Genomic DNA, 19,838 nt, shown 5'->3' with positions numbered 1-19,838 from the left:
TTTAATATAACGTGTCACGAGTTAGTTGGTAAGGAATGGTAACATTCTTCTGGGAAGCTAACGTGCTACAAACGTGATAACTCTTTGCACGGGTTATCTCGGAGTGCACGTGGAGGGATAACTGCTGGGCAGCGATCAGCACCCCCCCAAATTAACATCTTCAGTTCGCCAGAATAATTTTTCCTGTGTGCCACTTTTAACTAAGGAGGGGACTGTGTCTAAGAATTAATACCTGTTCAATCTACGTTTAAAAAATTAAGATAAATTTGTACTTTTTTTAGGGTTTGTTTCTGTATTTGTCAGTGTCTGTATTTATTCTGTAGCTTTAATAACTGTTGGTTTTGTTGCTAGCAAGTCATGAAAGAAGTAAAGAAATGATGCTGTCTGCCAAAACTATTACTTTTCTTGATGAATTTTATTCTTGTAACTTTTGAGATATATTTTTAACGGGTTTTTCCTTCATAAAATTATGCTTTTTTGCCTTTCTCATACTTCTTCCTCCTTGAATATTTTTCTAATTTAAAAATAAAAGGACTAGTAGGGTGCCATTTGCCCTCCCTTTCTGGCAGCATTCCTCTATTTCCACTTTTGGTTGGAGATCACAGTAATCCAGCATGTTGTGGAAAACAGTTCTTCCCGGAGGGACATCTGGCTCTTTGATGCACTCCACAGGCAGTTCTCTTGGCAGCTCTGGAGATGCCGCTGAAAGATCTGGCACGCTTCTGTTTAGATGAAAGTAAGAAAATCCCTTGTTAGTGATGTACAGAGTGAGATGCTGGTTATCGCACCAAATTGTTTTGGTCCTACTCACATACTTCTGTCAGTAAATACTAGCATAGAGCATTTTTTTTTTCCTGGATATGAATGTGGAAGAAAGTAAAAAGATCTGCAAATACAGGCTCAGTAAAGCATAAAAGCATATTCTGAGACTCAGTTATGGGTTGACTAAATACAGAATTAATTAAAAAACCCCAAAAAAACAACGCTTTTGACTAGTGCAACTAGTATTGTATTAGTCTCTTAGTTTTGTTCCTCTAGCAGTACTCTCTACAGCACTTTTTCACCTCCAGTTAAATATTTTGTTCCTACATGAAACTTGAGTGCTTTTCTTCCATGGTGTGTTGAAGACTGTTAAACAGTTTTAATACACAAGTTTCAGGAATTCAGTTCAATTGACCCTGTCTTCATTACGCTCAGGAGTGAAACCTTCAACGCACATTAAGTCATTTTGCCGTGAAAGATCACCTTGGCTTCTGTGAGGCCAAGATTTCACTTACCCACCTTGAAAAGCAAAAATAATTTAAAAAACTCACCATTATTTAGCTTAAAAGTTTGTATGTCCAGACTTTATGGGCCCTTTATTTTGTCTTTACCGGGTGGTCTGACTCTCTGTAGCTGTTTCTGATACAGCAGTCCCTCTCTGGCATTTTTGACATTGTCTTTCTGTGTGATAGTTCTGAACTGCAAAAGACAGAGAATCCAGGAGGCGAGGAAAGATATTTGCCGGTAACCTTTATGGCTTCAAAACACTCGCCAGCTACCCCTGCTCATTGCCCTCCATGCAGCCACAGCCATAGTTATACTACAAATTGTCTCTGAGGAGGGGTTGGTTTGTGTTTTTTTTTAATATTTCAAGTGCCTCCGACAAGCCTGATGTTGTACTCATCATGCTTATCAATTTTTAGCCATTTTATTAGATACAATATATATTGGTTTTTTTAAATGACAATTTTGAATCTTTTCAGTATCTTTGAGAAGAAATTACTTGGAGCGGTTGACATTTTAATGCAGTTTGTCTTTTCAAATAGATTTGGCTTCTAATGCATGTGACAACAGGACTTTGCTCTTCAGTTAGAGCATACATTTCAGAGTAGTTGTTACCTAAAATATTATCATAAGGCATAAGAAAACACACGATTTAAGTTGCCTTTCATGAACATAATTAAGAATTAATAAGCCTGTACCAGTGGCTAGTCCTCAGAATTTCCACTGTTTTGCCTTTTGTGACCCGTGTTATTAAAAGTCCATTATTTTTACAGACTTTATTAAATTGGATCTTATTAAAGCGTTCTATATTTGCATTTGGTCTTTCATAATTCATTATTATTATGACATTTACTTTTTACCATCAGATCTGAAAACATATCATAAGCTACCCTTTTCTCTTGAAAGAAATGCTAATTTCAAACAGTCCTCTAATGGAAGAGAAAAGCTTTATCAGTTTTTTCATTTATTCAAGATCGTGTTAAGAATACTAATGCTAGACTTCTGTATGCTAATATCCAAGAGCTTTTTTTGGTCAAAAGCTTAGAATTATTGTTTTTAGACCACACTGCTAAGTGTGTCACTGGCAGGGCACTAGTACAAAAGAAAATACAATTCTGAAGTACCATGGTTTAATTCTATGACTGATAAAAACAATTTCTTGATCTTTCATTATTAAATTTGTATGAAATTATACTATTTTTATGCTTCCTCGTGTTTCCTAGTTTATGGCTCTACTTTGCTTCTCTTTAGAAGTTTTTAACAAATGATTTAGCATGATTATTTAGGGGGCATTAGTTTTGAATTATAGCCTGCAGAATAGTGTAACAGAAAATGGAATTCTCCATCGAATAAATCACTGTCTCAACCAGTTATTAATTGTTTTAATTTAGACAATCTGGCACCTATCATATTTGTAAATATTCTCATAATTTAATTATAAAAAGGGAGAAAGAGCTCTGGAATGGAATGCAGAAGCCTAGATGTTAAACAGTAGATAAACACTCAGCTAAACTGCTGAATTTAATATTTTTTTTTTTAAACTAACTTCAGAAACACTTCTACAATGTTAACTTTTTTTTCCCCACGTAGGTTTCTGACGATGTGCACTAGACACTTCGGGAGTGTTGTAGCCCAAACAATTCGAACTCAGAAGACAGACCAGTTTCCACTTTTCCTTATTATTATGGGAAAACGATCATCTAATGAAGTACTGAATGTAATACAAGGTACGGTTCTCGCTTTATATTAAAAGTAGGTTTTATGGGAGTGTTGAAACTGTTAGAAGATACCTTTGCTAACCGTTTCTTTTTTAAGGTGTTCAGAGTATGAATTTATTTCACACAAGAAACTTTCAGTTGCCATGGTATAAATAGTTCCTATTCATAAATGTGTTAATTAACAGAGAATTAGAGATTGAAGTTGCCATGACTGTAGTAGAACCATAGCCTAAGTTTTTCATTTTTTTTAAAGTAAAAGCCAAATCTCCTAAATAAGGAGCTACACTTAGTTTTCCAAATTTATATCCATTTAAATTATTGATTTCCAAAAGATTTTGGCTGCACTTTTTGTGTAGCGCCAGAATGAGTTTAGTTCTCTCTGTGTAGTTCCTTGTTAATATGTGGACGCCTGCTGCATGTAGCGGGCTAATATTTGAGCATGAGTTGCTTTTTCAGACCTGCCTGCAGTGTTGAGACCCCAAATCAGATCAGAATTTTAAGTTGCTAATACAGTCTCACATAAATGAAGTTTCTGGCTTACCTGGGCAGTTCTTTCTAGCATAACCGTTCCTGTGATTTCACTGACAGCAAGATGACTTAGATGTGGAGTGATGCCCTTTGACTGCTGTTCTCAGTAACTCTTCAAATTAAAATACATCAAAGAATGTATTTTTGCTTTCTCCACAAGTTTACCTTAATGACACTGTGTCCTCATTTACTTATTGCTTATATCTAGCAATCTTTATTTTAATCTCTTTATTTTCCTGAGGAAGCTCAGCCTCAGGAAAGACTGCCTTTTGCAGACAGCATGACTGTTTCTTTCTGCGTATGGCAGTAATAATTTTCTTGAGGAATCTGCAGTGCACCTTTCTGTGGCCAAAATTGTGAATTTTGCATGGATTTTATCTCCTTAGTGCAAGGTACAGCACAACACTAATTCCTGGTACTTCTGTCACTTAGAAAAGTTATTTCATACAAATAATCTTATATATAGATTTTGTTTTTATACTCTGCAGTGTGAACTATGGTTCGGCATGTGTATAACTTAAGCATCTGTGTTATCCCCCAGAAGTCAGTGGTCCTTACTGGCTTAAATTGCTTAACTCTTTTATCAGCCTGGTGACTCAAAGTCATAATATAATGCAGTTTTATATTAAAAAATAATCCAAATTATTTCATTGCATTCATTAAGTTTTAATGATTTTTTTCAGGTTTTCTGCAAACGATCTTTTGAACTAACCTAAACCAAACCGATCGTCTATTGCAGCCTCACTTAAATTTATCTTTTAACAAAAATCAAACGTGCTGTGCTCATTATTTTCCCATGAATTGGGACACTGGTATCTTTTAACAATATGCTCCCAAACGAATGACAGTCTCTGAAGTCACGAGTGTGGTAGCGTGCGGGATAGCATTTTCTGCTAAGGTAGCAAATGCTAGAAATAGGAACAATGAGGGCTTTTCAGGGCTGGGTGAGGAGGCATGTTTACAGAAGAGATACAGCAATATAGAAACTTAAGTCCCAGTGGCGATTATTGAAATGCAGACTGCTTTTGATTTTTATTTTTTCCTGGGGTTGGAAACTATGGGGACAATTTTGGTTTTTTTAGTGGTACTGTGGCTTCTGGTTGTTTTACTTCTTTTAAAATTTTGACCATCATCACCAATATAAATCTAGCTCTTGTTGGTATTATTCTGAAAATGTCCAAAGGCTGTTTACATTTACATAGTTTTAGACCATTTCTCGTGGTCTAAGACCTTTTAACTACTCTGACAAGTGGCTCTAATGGGTATTCTAGTCTTCAGTTTAAGAAGAGAAAACAAAAACTGAGTACAGCTTGGTAGGAAATGAAACTAATCTTTCAGTCTTACTGAAGACTGGAGGCACGCTGGTAGAAAAATGCAAGGAGGTCTCTCTTTTCCTATGCATGTGCTGTATTTCTTGATATATACACGTATGACTTGCTTTTCCGCTATTATTAACTTTGCAAGTTTTATCAGAAGTAAATACACTGAAGAGAATATATTATAGTATTTGAAGTTTTACTACTATTTATATCTGAATAAAAATGTGTGCACACACACGTTCGATCACTGTATTCGGGGGGGGGGGGGGTGGTGGTGTCTGTTTTTTTAAACCAATCCACTTGGATGCTGCTGCCAACATCCTACTTTTGTTACCTGACCAAGCAATTGCTTCAGTCTCCCTGATTATACCTGGGAATTCTAAAACTGGAAAATCAATTTCATGTCAGGGAACCCCAGATATAGGAAAGATTATAAACCTTTTCCTTTAACATCAGTGATTAAAAGAAAAAATAGTTATACCATGCAAGCACAAAAGCGATTGTTCAGATTTGAACCACCTAAAATTTTAGCCTATGATCAACTTTTGTTTGTAAAAACAATTTTGAATTTTCAATAAAAAGGCAAACTAAAAGCATTCTGCTGAGATACTTGCATTTGCTACTCTGTAATTTTTTTTTTTTTTAAGTCTGGTTATTTCTTGTGGATTAATTCTAAAATTCCGTCATTTTTGTTTGATAAGTTTAATGATCTGAAGTTCAGCTGTCTTCCTTTGTTGCTAGGTAACACAACAGTGGATGAGCTAATGATGAGGCTGATGGCTGCAATGGAGATCTTCAGTGCCCAGCAGCAGGAAGACATAAAGGATGAGGTGAGCGTTGAAAGTAACTGCAGATACCTACAGCTTCCACAAATCACTCGGGATGCAAAATTAACCAGGTGTTTCTTTAGCCAATGAAGTTGGGTAATGATGTGTTTTAGTGTCTCTTCCATCATCAGAGGTTAAAAATGTTAAGTGTCCTTTGTGTATTTATTTAGGTGTCTCAAAAAAAACCCTCCTCCTTATCGGTTTACTGTCATTTTCAGTTTGTCTCCTTTTTCTGAATATTAGTCATGAGTAACCGTTTACATTTACAGTGGTATTACAGAGCTTAATATGCTCGTACAAGGAAACGACAATCAGATTTTTTCCCAGTGACCAGTTCCAAGTCATAGGTAGAAAACAAAAATAGATTGATGTATCTTAAATTTATACACCTAAAAGAGGATTGAAAAGCAACCTTAAAAACCAGAGTTACGCCAGTACTGAATCACCATTCAGAACAACACAGAATGGGTAAGCCGTGACAAGAATTTTCAAAAACAGTGTTTCACTTACATGGAAGTAGACACAGTGAGGTATACAGTTGAGATGTGTATTTGTTACTCTATAAATTGAGAGTGACATTTTGAAGTAATGAAGTACTTAGTTAGGAATTTATAATAATAGGTGTGTTGCCATTTTCGAGATTATTCTTATCCTGTTGTATAGACATTGATGGACAATAATTCACTAAACACGCTCTTTGCATTTAAATCTTGTATCTCATTAGTATGAGATTTACCGATTATGGTTATAATAATACGAAGGCACGGTGTCTGCACAATATCTGCCGTTTGTTTTTTCTTCTTTATGCATGCTACCTGTAATTCACTGGTAAAGAAATTTACTTTAATTTTGTTAATACTGAACACAAATTTTAATATGAGGATTACAACAAAAATCCAAGGCACAATATAATTGATTTTTTTATTGCATTTTAACAGGAATATGTTGGGTATGGGGGTTTTTAATGCTTTAATAAGAAGGTAAAATTTGCATCACAGATGAGTTCCAAGAAAGGTTCACAACTGGAAACTATAAAAGCTGATAGAAAGGAAGAACACAGAAGGAAAGAAAAGTACATAAGGACAGAGAGATAAAAGCAAATAAGGGACAGGAGAAGGAACTAGAGGTAAGAGTGGTAGGTGTGGAATAGAGGGAGGAACAGGAGATCAGAACAGTTGTCCAGAGCTGGACACATCAGTCTTTAGGAGAGGAGGTGGGGCAGGTGAGATAGTGATAGACTCATCCTATTAAGATAAAACCATGTGGGTTTGCAACTGAGAAAAATCTGTGTGTGAGAGACAAAGCTTAAAGAGAAGACTCGGTAGCCTTGAGGCCATGATCACAGAACCAGGAACTGGCTTCTGTGCCCTGAGCTGCTGGGTGGCCAAGAACAGTGACAGTCCAGTAAGGTATGTCCCTGCGGTGGTAATACAGATGTCTCCTGCCTTCTTACTCTAAGTGCCCTACCTGTGTAGAGAGAATGGAAAATGCATTTTTATACATTCGTCCAAAATCCAATTTTGTCCAAGTCTTCTGTAGGCTTTTCCCCCGTTTTCTTTTGGTTTTATGTCACTGAGAGCACCAGTGACATTTCTTCCCCAACAAGAGTTTTTTCTAACACACTTTGACATTCAGAAAATTAATGGAAAATTTCATAAACTTTGGGGGCAGGTTTCCAGATGCTCCGAGTTCAATACACAAATAGCATATGTACTTACACCTTGGCTCCACTTGTTACAAGCACACCAACAAGGTGATCTCAGACACTTTTGCCTTTGAAGCAGGAAGTTTAAAAACAAAAAAATAACCTCTCTTTATGAAATTACTATTCCAGAGAGGGAGTATTTGACAAGCAGTCTGTACTCAATAGAGGGCTTCAGCCTGAAAAAAAAATACTGTCTTTTTGTGGTTTGCTACATAACATGTAGCTTTCTTGTAAGTCTTGTACTTGACAACTTCAAGTGTTCAAACATCAACACCTTTTCTTTTTTAAGATCTTATTGCAGTTGGTGCTATTTTTTCCCAAATACTACAATAGCAAACAGGATACAGAGTCCGGTTTCTGGTACTGTCTTCTTAATAGCAACAATAAGTCATCATAAAACCACAAGAAGATAAGCAGAAAATTCTTTTGTGTTTTAAAAAGAGAAGTCATCTATATAGCTTTGCTGTAAACAGGAGCGTGTGAGAGAGAGAAATAGAACTGGAAACACTTGTAAATAACAGCATGAAATCATTAATGAGTCAGTTTATGCGGCTGAACTTCTCCACTTCGGATTTTTAACTTGCATGCACATGAAAGCTTCCAACACAGCTACTACATAATTCTGTTAGCACAGCATGTTTTGCAGTGCCCTCTGATGGTTATTTGGTACGGGATGGCTATTACCACTGCCAGCTAATGGCACGGGTGTTTGCCGTGAGGCTGGCTGTAGCTGTTCGGCTGTAGCTGTACAGTCGGCTCCCTGGCGCTGGTCATCGGCTGATGGTGTAGGCAGGATGCTCAGAACAGTGTCACCGGCTTTCTCACCTGAGCAAAGTCAGTCACTTCATTAGCTGGTGGTAATACTATGGTTAGCTAAATCCTGTGCCTCTCTATCCATGTATTAATAAAATTTAAATTTTAATCAGGCATATTTGGGGCATATTTCTATAATGCCAAGTGCTAAAATACCATCATTTAACCAGCAATTGGATTTAAGTTTTAGATTTGTATATTGTGTTTTAATAAGCTTTTTCTTACGTAATCTCCAAAGAAATACCTTAAAAACATTGAGATGCGTATGTGTACTCCTAATAATCCAAGGTACCTGTCTGGAGGTACAGTGGTGTGTAATTTAGGCACCCGTTTTCCCTTCCAAGCTTTCTTAAAGGGAGCTCAATCTTTTCCCTGCCCCACCAAGGCTTCTGGGTCAATCATGAACCACTGGGCCTGTTGCTTGCTGCCTGTCAGCTGTGTCGACCAGATGACATTTCGGGAACCTCCCGCCTCTTTTGGACCTTACTGTTGATGTGCCGTTGTAGAATCGTGGTCTAGCTGTCGTCCTGTCTGTTTTTATAAGTTTGCTGCTTAAATTGCCATAGTAACAAGCCACAAATAATCAAGTATCATCAAGCGTCTTGACGTTGTGCTCATGTGGGACTTCTGATAAGTGGCTAGTGGAGAATTAAATGGTGGGTTCAGTGGCATCAACAGCAGGAAGGCTGGCTGGCCAGGCTACAGTCCCACCCTTCTCAGCGCAGTCAGGCCGGGGGTCGACGTCCAGCCTCAGGACATGTCTCACACATGCAGAGTTACTCGAGGCTACACTAACGATGTCATACAACTGATGGACGTATTTTCCTTTTCTAAGCAAGTTTGCTCCTCTGGCCCACACGGCAAATGTTGATACCTCAACTCCTGTTCAGGCAGTGGGGTTGGGGGTTTTTGCAAAGGGGAGATAAACACTCCTAAGGAGTTTCTCCTGTAGGTGACAGAGGGTATCTCCGAGCAGGGACAACCGGCCTCTGCCACTGTTGATCAAGGTGTGAACCGAGATTTTTCGGGGACTGACTTTGAAAAGAGCACGTAGTATCGGTTCCTCTTAAGTGTCAGCGCCTGGTGCTGGGCTTAGGAAAACAAATAATAATTGTAAAATATCGTACGCCCTGGAATGTCCATTTTAAAACACCCTGTTAGCTTGCTGGATCCTCGAATAATCATCTCGGAGTGGCATGATGGGCCCAGATAGATCCAAGTTAGTTCCTTTGTGAGATTAATGTGAAGAGATACGTGATTAAATCCTGGCATTACAGCGCAACACACCTGTTCTGGGCTGATCCTGAACATTTTTTCTCCATTGCCTGAGGAGGAGGCTTCTCAAAGGATTACAGTAACACTTTTTGACAAGCTTATACAGGGTGGAGTTTCCATGTAATGACAGGGCTTATTTGATGATGTCTCAGTAATGCATTCTTTTTATTTTTGCTGTCAACATTTATTACTGTAGAAGCATTGACTGTTACACAGCTGGTCCAACTTGTCCACATTTAAGTAACAGTAGGTCTCTCGTCGTGTTTATTTTTGTCGTTACGCAACACTAGCGCTCCTGCTCTCGGATTAGACTTCAAGGTGGAATTGCAATACCCACAGTTGCTTTGAAAAACTTCTTATTTTTTACAAATATCAATTAAAACCTTCATTTCACTTTAAACTATGTCTGCTGACACACTGTTTTCTTTAGTATAAAAGAGAGATACTTAAGAATTTTTAAACTGGAAAAATTGTTGTAAGCAGACTCTGACTGAAGGTAAGCTGTAGAAAAATGCAGCCCTGCAGAGTCACCATCTGTGCTCGCTGAGCTTAGGTGACATCTCTTTTTCCTAGATACTGCTGCATCGTGAGGAAAATGTAGGTCTTTCCTAACCAATATCTGGATGGGGATTTTAAAAATATGTGAAAGAAAACAAAACCTCCAAAACAGCAATATAAATTCACCTCCTTTTCCCTGCCGCAGCTCTTTGTAAAAGTATGCTTGCGTGTCCATCCCAGCACTCTCTTGTATTAGATGGGGCTTTAATGGCCAAGTGTTATTTCCATAACTTTGCAGGAAGAAGCCTGGTATCACCACGTCTTCCTCCTCCTCTACCTCACTGCTGTCAAATATAAGGGATTTCCTTCCTCACCCCCCCCCCCAATATGATGATATAACCATTTTAGCTTCCTTCTCCTCTTTCCTCTTCTGACGATGTCTCTCACAGCCACAAAGAAAGCTAAAGAGGATCAGTCGTCATGCATATTCTTCTCATCTGTGGTCTGTTTGCCTTCTCCTCCTCCAGATCAGTTGCTTTTCTCCACTCCCTACCTGCAGTTTTGTTCTCCAGTTAGAGGATAGTCTAAGTGCTTCCATTAGCCGTGCAGGAGACCTCTGCGATTTCTGTTTAGGCACTGAAGCTCACATTAAAATCAGTAGAAATTAGGCATCTGAATACCTTTGATAATCTGTGTTCCATCTAACGCTGTCATGTGTATCATGGTATATAGTATTTGCACAACGGGAGGTTATGAGAATAAATACATGAAATTCATTAAATTCCAAAGCGCAAAAGCATTATGGTGATGACAGCCATCGAACGAAGATTGTGATTTAACCCCTCAAAAAATCCAATTAGCACATTTACTAATTATTACTAGTTATAACTAATTAAACTACAGTAATCAAAATTTATTTGATTAAATTTTCCAATTTTGTATTTGTAATATGATAGCACCCCAAACGATCGGTTTCCCATTGTGCACTTCACTGCACTGACACACCGGCAGAGACGAGTGCCACCTTCAAGAGTTTATGGCCTATTTTGAACTTTGACAAAATGCAAGGTAATGACAGAGGAAAGAAAGAAGATAAAATATCTTTAGTTCATCTGGCTTTTTGGCTATACATGTCGATGGCTCCGGTCACTGAATATTCGCGTAGTTTCTCTTAAGAAACAGCGGCTTTCCCCGCTGTACAGCCCTGGTGGGTAGATGTTGTAGCAGGACTGGCTGATTCCCCATGGAAAGCCACTGCAGGACTCCGCCTGGCAGGTTCTGGGTGTGTTTTCTTCTTGTCACTTGAGGTAATTCCCAAAAATCAGTATCTGGAACTCAGCTTTCAGCCTTCAATATAGACAGGCAGGATCCTCCAGTGGTTCTCCGTTGTTCTGCCCGCTCACCCTGCCCCGTCCTGCCTTCCCCACCTGTGGCTCTGCCACCACAGAAACTTTCATTTGCTTTGTCTTCATTGTTCTCATGTGCCCAGCACATTCTGTGTACACTTTTTCCTTCCATATATTCCCCATCATGTATGTTTAGTTATACAATGTGCAAGTCTGTCATCTTGGTGAGTCAAATTAATGCTTTTCTTGCGCTGGTTTGTTTGGACAAAGGGGTGTTTCTCTTTAACGCTCCCATGAATAGCCTTAAGCGCTTGCAGATTTTAATTTCAGGAGTGGTTCAGTGAAATGAACTGTCTTTCAGATAAGCATTCAGCATTTTTAAATACATTCTTTTTTTTTGTCTTTCTTGTAACAGCCGTTTAGTCACTGATGCTCAGAGAACTGTCTTCTGCTCGTGGTTATCTTCTGAAGTTCCATCTCATCTGGTTTTACTTCACAGTAAAACTGATCCCAAGGGGCAATGGGGAATAAAGTATAACAGATGTCCCTCAGACAAATTAAGTGTAAAGCTGATTCTTGGGGTTAAATCATTAAATCTTCCCTTCAGAAACAACAACAATAAATTAAAGGAAAAAACAAAAAAAAGGCCCAGAAAGGCCAATGCTGACTTTTCCAGCAAAATATCCCATAGAAAAAGCCAAAATTCTTTTTGGTCCTGTGTATTTTTTCCCTGTATAATCTGCAGGAAAAGGGGGGATTGCTGTCCTAAATTCAGTCAGAAATGCCCCTTTTCAATCATCCTGCATCTGAAAACGCCTGCTGTTAGGTGCTTCAGGAGTTACTTCAAGAAATGCTTTGGGGGAATAATTACTGGAGAGAGTTATCCTAAATGTCTTCTTAACCTTACCTGTAATTTTTTCTTAGTCTTGTAGCTCTGCATATTATTCAAGAGAAGGTTTTATCTCATAAACTGTCTCATCAATATAAATTTTTACCATTTTTTTAATCACTTTACATCTGTAATATGCATGATACCAAAGAAATTCATAGCTGAAGCATACATTCTGTGGATAAATGCGATTTTTTTTTTTTTTTTTTTTGTGGAAGTATCAACTTTTTGTTGAACGAATGTCCCCCCTGTTGTTGCATTGTCAACATGGGAAAGCAGAGATCGGTGACTTTTCCCCTTTAAGGAGCAAAGGAGAGTTGTCTCCTTGACTCATGCCCAAATCCCCTGTGATGTGCATGGTTTGCATTGACACCAGCCTTTGGTCGCTGCTGTGGACTTCAGAGTGTAACCCTGTTTCTGATGAAGGCTTTTTGACTGACGCGGGATAAGCCACTGTCTATTCACACCTTGGTTCCTTGAAAAAGGAAGATGGCACTTTTGCCTTCATTGCAAAAGTATCGTGGAGATGCATTTAGTGATGTTCAGAAGATGCTACGATTTATGTAGGGTTTAATAGGAAAGCTGACAGCTACCTCAGATTTTATTAATGGATAACTTATTACGTTACTTTTTAATTAATTATTAGTGGTATGACTATACTTCTTTTCTTCATGTGTTTTTTCTTAGTGCGATGAAAGATTCTCTGCAAAATATTTTCTTCTGCTTTTTCTGTCACCACTGAATTTTCTTTTGTTGCTTCTGGTAAACTTGAGTCACCCTCATACTTTGTATGGTTTCTCTGGAGGAAGAGATGACTAAAATAACAAACTGCGTTACAAAACGGAGAACTGCAACATCTAATGTTTAAAATTTGTCTAAGGTGTAGCTCTGAACCAGAGAATATTAGAATTTTGCCATAATCTCTGTGGAGGAGGTGGTTCCTGTAGAGTGTCAGCAGTATTAACAAAACACAGAAGTAGGTACAAAGAGACATTTCATAGGATTACATCTGCTTTTTACCTAAAGAAACCTGGATTCTAGATTTGTTTTTAAGGTCTGTTCCAGTAAGAACAGCATTGTTCCAATGTGGTGTAAAGCTCGGTGGCACGGTCATTTACTTTTAGATGTGGCTCACATATTTCTAGGAGGACCAGGCAGTCATGCGTAGTAATTCTTCACATTCCTGACATCTTTTTCATAATCCACTTTTAGGATGATGATAACTGTGATGAATAGGGAGGAAAGAAATATTTTTTAAAGATGCCTGGAATTCATGTTTAGATTCTTCTTGTAGAATCTATAGCATCAGTATTTTTTGCAGTTATCATCCAGATTATATAAATTAAACCAATTTCAGAAATTCCTCAGTGAAGCTCTCTGTAGGTAAATGAATCGTGTGCTCATCACAAGTAACTTCTAATAATTTCTGGAGTTTTCTAGGCTGTGTAAAATGTAAAATAAAAGCCAGTATTCAATTTCTCCTAACTCTGATTAGTATGTATTATTGGAGTGAGTTTTTAACAATTTTTATAAATCTTAAAATTTTTACTTTTTGAGGGTTGGTTTTAGTTTGGATGGGTTTGGGGTATTTTTTTGTAATCTAAAGTAACTATATGGTAATTGCTAGCAATCTTTGATGAAGGAAAGAGCCTGTCGCTGCAATAGTTGCATCTGATCTTTGTGTTTCCTCTCGGGTATTATTGGACTTGTGTGACCTTTGAAATTCAGTTAGTGTGTGAAGTGAGCGCGTGACCTATGAAGTTGCAAAATGTGGAAGCTAAATAGGCTCTCTGCAAAACAATTCCTAATATTTTTTTAAATGCTTGTCCTCTCACAGAATGCCTGAAGTCATCTTCCGTTAGTAAGCTGATTTGGGAAGATAAGTTTTGCTTCTTACCATTCTAAGATAAATTTACGGTATGCTTATGGAAAGTCTCAGTATAGGTAGTACAAAACCTTTTCTTTTACTGTTACATTCCATCTATGAGAAGAGTTGGGAAGACCTCTGTGTATTCAAGAAGCTTTCCTCATTTTTGGATAATGTAAAAATTGGAGCCGTTTAATTATTTATTTCAACACCCTCTCTTCTCAGAAAGGGAATGTTAATGCGGGGTAGCTTCTGCTGTCAGGTTTGAGTTAATTTTTGAAGGCATTCCATGAGCATAGCATGTAAAGCTTGTCAAGGTCCAGAGAAGCCAGGAGGGGAATGGGTTATTCGGTGATTATTGTCCTTTTTACATTTTGCATGATGTACTTCTACTCATGTTTTAGCTTTGCTGAACAAAGCAATGGTTTCTCTATCTTCTGTGAATGAAATTTAGGACACACAGATTGTAGAATAATCTTGTTTCTATAAGGAAGAAGAGTTTCCTCTAAAAAGATCTTGTTACTTTCCAACTGGAGGTTGTATACCTTTTCCTGCAATTTGCCCTTTCTTCTTGCTGTCGCATGCTACTTTAGAGCCTTTTAACCACTAATACGTTAGAGTTTTGTTTGAGGAACATCTTGGCATGTTTGCATGACATAATAGTTATAAAGTATGCTCCTCCCATTTAGAATTGAGTTTTTCCCAAATAGTGACATTTTTGGGAGAAAACTGATCAATTTGCAAAATGATGCCTTTATGTGGAAGAAACCTTGCAGGTGAATGGGAAGATTAACACAATTCTTCACAAAGCAGTAGGTAGGAGATTTTAATTTCTATAAAATACAGGGGACACATCACCCCAGTGCAAGTGCTGTGTTACTGGTAACTACAGGTGATCGTGCTGGAGCCCACCAGCAGTCTCACAGCTAATTCTTATTGATTTTTGTAGGGACCAGTGCAGCCTCTGCAGGGCTCTGGGAGGATTATAAGATGTAAGAGGAGTAAGCGCAGGGGAACAGACGCTGTCTCTGGCTCCAGAGGCAGAGTATGAAGCTATCGATCGTACACTTTGCTTTATCAGACATCACCCCAGTGCAGTTATTCCAGCTTACGGGGATATCCGCTCCTTGATCCTCCACCATATGGATGATGCCTCGCGTTGTCAGTAAACCCTTGTTTTTTTGTGCTGTGATCATTAATAAGATACTTTGCAAAGTTCGCTGGCTTGAAGTTGGCCACATACTAACCACATGTTTCTTGTCTGCCTGCATATGTGCACCTCAGACACTTCAGAGCAGGACTTGCTGCTTTCCCATCTCTGTGTAATATTCAGCACAGCATGAATTGAGGCTTCTGGACGATGTTTAATAGTTATGACCCTGGATAGATCCTACTGAGGGTGTTTTTACCAAAGAAGGACCTGGGAGCAGGCCTTCTCTCCCAGGACAAGCCACTAACTGCTGCCAGTCTGAGCGGAGAGCAAATGAAAATCCAGGCTCATCCTTTAAACCTCAGTCTGTCCTTCCCTCATATAACCATCCAAACTGCAGGAGTGAGATCCCTGCAAGATCCTCCCCAGCACCAGCCCACACGTACCCCTCCAGCAACCTCCTCCCGCCGGCTGCCTTCTCCCCACGTGGCTGTGCGGGAGGAGGCTGCACCGTTCCCGGCGTCTGCGCCAGCTACGGCCCTGATGAAGATGGCAGGGCAGAGAGCCTTGCGGCCAGATCCAGCGCTCAGGCCGGGGCTTGGACATGCCAATCCGTAACACAGCAGCTGAAACATAGCTTTAGGTAAGTCATAACTTTTAAAGCCAAGGTCGCCCTTGAGGCGTTTCTGAAGTCATTTCTCCTAGTGGTGGTTAGATGAGAAAGGCAGTCAAATATTTTTAAGTCACTGCCGTGATTTTTAAGTGCTGGTGAACATAAAGACATATATTGGTCCACTGTTTGCTCATATTGTTCATTTTCTTTTCTTTTCTTTTTTAGGATGAACGTGAAGCCAGAGAAAATGTGAAAAGAGAGCAGGATGAGGCGTACCGCATATCACTGGAGGCTGACAGAGCGAAGGTGTGTGCGGGGTGAAGTGATCGCGTGAATGTCGGGACGTGAATGTCGGGACGGGAATCTCTCCACAGCTGGAGAAATCTCCCTGGTGCAGGGAACTGCCCACCTCCAGTTCTGCTTTTCAGATGAGGCGGTTGCTGTAGGAGCTGTAATTGCCCTTAGTAGTTAGAAAATGGCGCTAGATGCCGTCACCAAGAGTAGACTTGCCTCTTTTTGCTAAAGCAGTCCTGGCCCCGCTTAATAGTGGTTGGGAAAGGAATGATAGAAGATCACCTAATAAATACCCTATTTCTTATATCAATTTCTACAGAAAAATTGAGGCATTTGTTTGCTTTCATATAGCTAATGCACATCATTAAACACAGCTGTGGAAAGCGGGGCGATACATGTGTGATTACTGTTTGTGTTTATTAGAGGGAAGCGCAAGAGAGGGAAATGGCAGAGCAGTTTCGCTTGGAACAAATTCGGAAAGAACAGGAGGAAGAACGTGAGGTGGGACGTTTTACCTTTTCTGACAACTTTTTGGATTCATGAAGCTTATGGATATTGCAACTTTTGTTCACCACACGTTGCAAGTTTAATTCAAAGTATACTTTTTATGTGAACAACAAATTATTTTTTAATTAATTTCTTACCGTGTATATATAAAAATATAGTGCAGCTAAATAATTTTCTTCTACTGCTTAATAGCTTTTCTGTTCCATCATCTGGGTCACAGTTACATCAGATGGGTCTAATTTTGCAGCCAGATATCAAATAGGCCTGCTAACAGGAGGTCCATGAAATGAGCTCTGTAAATGGTGGCATCTTTGGGAACCTCTAGCCTTGTTTCTGCAGGCACTCCTTTTAAAAATATAATACCATGGAGCCCTTTAATTTCTTCCAGGAAGTAGCACAAAGCTTAGCTTCAATTCTGATCAGACAAACTGCCAAATTTAATTTGGGGGACAAAACACTTTTTAAAAAAATCTTCAGAAAAGAAATTCCAAAATCTAGAAAATTGGTTTTATGGTACATTTTTAAATTTCTAAGCAGTCTTCTATAGAATCTTCCTTAGAATGAAAATTGTATTTAAAGAAACACTTTATGTCTCTAGGCCCATATAAGAAAATAGAAACCATGTGCTGTGAAGAGTAGTGTTTCTCAAACTCTGTTATTTTGTAGATTCTTTCAATTTTGTAGATTGTGCGGGCACCAGTACCTGTCAGAGATGGCTCCTGTAGCCTCCTTCGGGGTCTAGAGTAGCTCCTGGCCTAGCTGTGTGGCTGTGTAGGCATTTTCATAAAGCAGCATGTGCACGAATTTACTTACTTCAGTGCCTTCCTCTTTTTCACCTCCTGGCAAATACAGAACATGGCAAAAAGGCTGGGATACAGGCATGTCTCTTCCCCTGAAGTCCCACACATTTCAAAGGATAGGTGAAATAGAATAGTCATTAAAATATTTCCATCTGTTCTCTGAAGTTCTTGAAATATAAGTCCTAACAGAACTGCTGAGAAACACCGCTGATACTTGAAAAGGACTTTGAAACTCTTGAATAAGATTTTCAAAATAAAAGTGATATTCACATATAAATGGATTGATTGAAATCAGAGTTGATCGGGGGTTGTCCTTTGACTTCTAGGCATATAAGATTCTGTGAGCAAGTTGCTAATGAATACAAAGCTGTATCGGTATCCCTGTTGAACACATGTAAATGTATACTTGACATTTCAGTCTTGTGTACTTTGCTGACTTATGAAAAAATTGCATTATACAACTGCAAAAAAGTTGGCTATGAACACATTTATTATTCCCCAAGATAAACCCGATAAACAAACTGTATGAGCAACGCATTTGCATTTATGTATTTTGACCAAGGTAATTGCATTAAAAAACTTGAACCATTTAAGCATTCAAGAACCTTTTAAACGGTACTGCATTGTAATAGTAGATTCAGTTCAAACAGAAGTATTCGATGGTTTGGGAAAGATGCAGTCCACTTCTTTATTATCCTGCAGTATCTGATGACTTTTTTTAGCTCCTGTTGTCAACATAAACCAAGAACAAGCTAAATCACAACTGCAGGAGCAGTGCACAAAACTGGACTGAGAACTGTGTCAAGAATAATCGTAAAATGGCAATTCTGTGAGGTTAATAGGAATCAAACATAAATCAGTACTGCAGCAGTGACAGAGTGTTGAGCAATCAGCTCACACTCCAATTCAAGAAAGTAGTATGTTTTTCTTTTTGAAGTAATTTTGCACACATAAAAACATTAATTAATGGTGCTTTATTATATCTGCTCCTGAACCCTTGCTGATACCTTGGCCTTTTCGAAATCGTTTTCTTAGGCAAAGGCTGCAAGACTGGTCCATGTTATCAAAATATACCTGGGCTTCCCTGTTTAATTTAGAGTGCAGCAATGAAAATAATAGGATCTGTTTGCTTAATAGAACAAAAGGGATTTTAACAATAATGTTTACTAACACTCCCCATTTTCAAGTATACAGATTACTTATGCTGAATTGTTCTGCAACAGTGTTTACTTACAGAAGTGGCTTTATGTTCAGTTTGTACATTTAAAATCTGACTATTGAGCTATTCGCATACTGAACATCTTTTTATCAACAAACTGAAATTGCTTGTTCAGGTCCAAGAGTTATTAATGTGATCCGTCTCATCATTGTTTTCTGCCTTGGTTCACTGGTAGAGAATATCCATTGTAAATTGCCATTTTATGTTGAAGCCTTGGAGACTACTCACTTTGGGGAGCGACGCACTCTTTGCACAAAGAAAAGAGCTCTAATGAGCTACTGTTGTTTATTTTTCTATAATATAATTGATTGGGCTCAGTAAATAATGTAGCATCTGTTGTTATACTGTGTGGGGAAATGTCAAAACAGAAAGATAGTAAGCAGGTGGCTGAGAACGGAGAGAGAGAAAATTAAAATAGAATCTATTTAAAAATATAATCTCATAGTAGATGAGCAAAAATGAACTCAAGTTCTATGTATAAATATTTATACTAAGCTGTAATTTGCTCAGAGGTTCATGTGTAAGAAGCAGACTATTTAAAAGCCGTCATAATCTTGCTTCTGCCCATTCCTTTCTCTTCAATGTAATCATCCTCCATTGGTTTCTGTTACTAAATGACCTTTGGAGGTTTAACAGCAACTGTGTATCTTGAAAGTTCCTTGAAAAATCTAGGTAAATCCGTGCCTGACTGCCTCTCCAGTTTGAAAAGTTGTCTTTTAGGTGTATCATGCTGCTGCTTCTATTCACGGACATTCTCATGAACTGCTGCCTCACGTGAGCTGATCCTGTAACAAGGCTGCTTTCTATGTACGATCTCATTTTTAGAAGATGCCACTGCCTGCCCATGAGTACTGCCAGCACTCAGTACCCTTGCAAATCAAGCCCACCTCGTTCAGCAGTCTAATATTAGGCATCAATTAAAAAAAAAAAAACCAAAAACTTCTGATCAAAGTATTAGTGTTGTAGTAGCTCCTGGAGGCAGAGAACAGAGAACACAGACTTAGTTCCTGCCCTTAAAATCTTGACATCAGCAGTACACACAACGTTAGCAGGAAGACAATCATACGCATTTTCAGACGTGTAATATCATTGCAATTTTGGGGTTGATTTCATGGAAGCTGTTGCAGAAAATATGCACACCTGTGCTTGGAACCATCTTCCTGAAAATAGTAGTAATAATAATTGCTTGCTTTAAATCTTAAAG

At 38.5% G+C, this 19,838-nt stretch overlaps 1 protein-coding gene across 1 annotated transcript in view; it reads left to right on the top strand.

The window, feature by feature from the left end:
- Positions 1-19,838, top strand: part of FAF1 (Fas associated factor 1) — a gene marked incomplete at both ends in the record, with an annotated part of 172,736 nt that overhangs the window by 138,626 nt on the left and 14,272 nt on the right. The window contains 4 exons of the mRNA XM_082002714.1: positions 2,857-2,993; positions 5,573-5,661; positions 16,040-16,120; positions 16,532-16,609. Coding sequence (XP_081858840.1) covers positions 2,857-2,993; positions 5,573-5,661; positions 16,040-16,120; positions 16,532-16,609 — 385 coding nt within the window. The remainder of the gene's footprint in view (positions 1-2,856; positions 2,994-5,572; positions 5,662-16,039; positions 16,121-16,531; positions 16,610-19,838) is intronic.

Source organism: Phaethon aethereus (assembly GCF_964289735.1).
Source record: "Phaethon aethereus genome assembly, chromosome: 8".
In the NCBI taxonomy this organism is placed as follows: Eukaryota; Metazoa; Chordata; class Aves; order Phaethontiformes; family Phaethontidae; genus Phaethon; species Phaethon aethereus.
The sequence above is the reverse complement of the archived record's forward strand: the minus strand, read 5'-3'. Positions and strand labels throughout refer to the sequence as shown.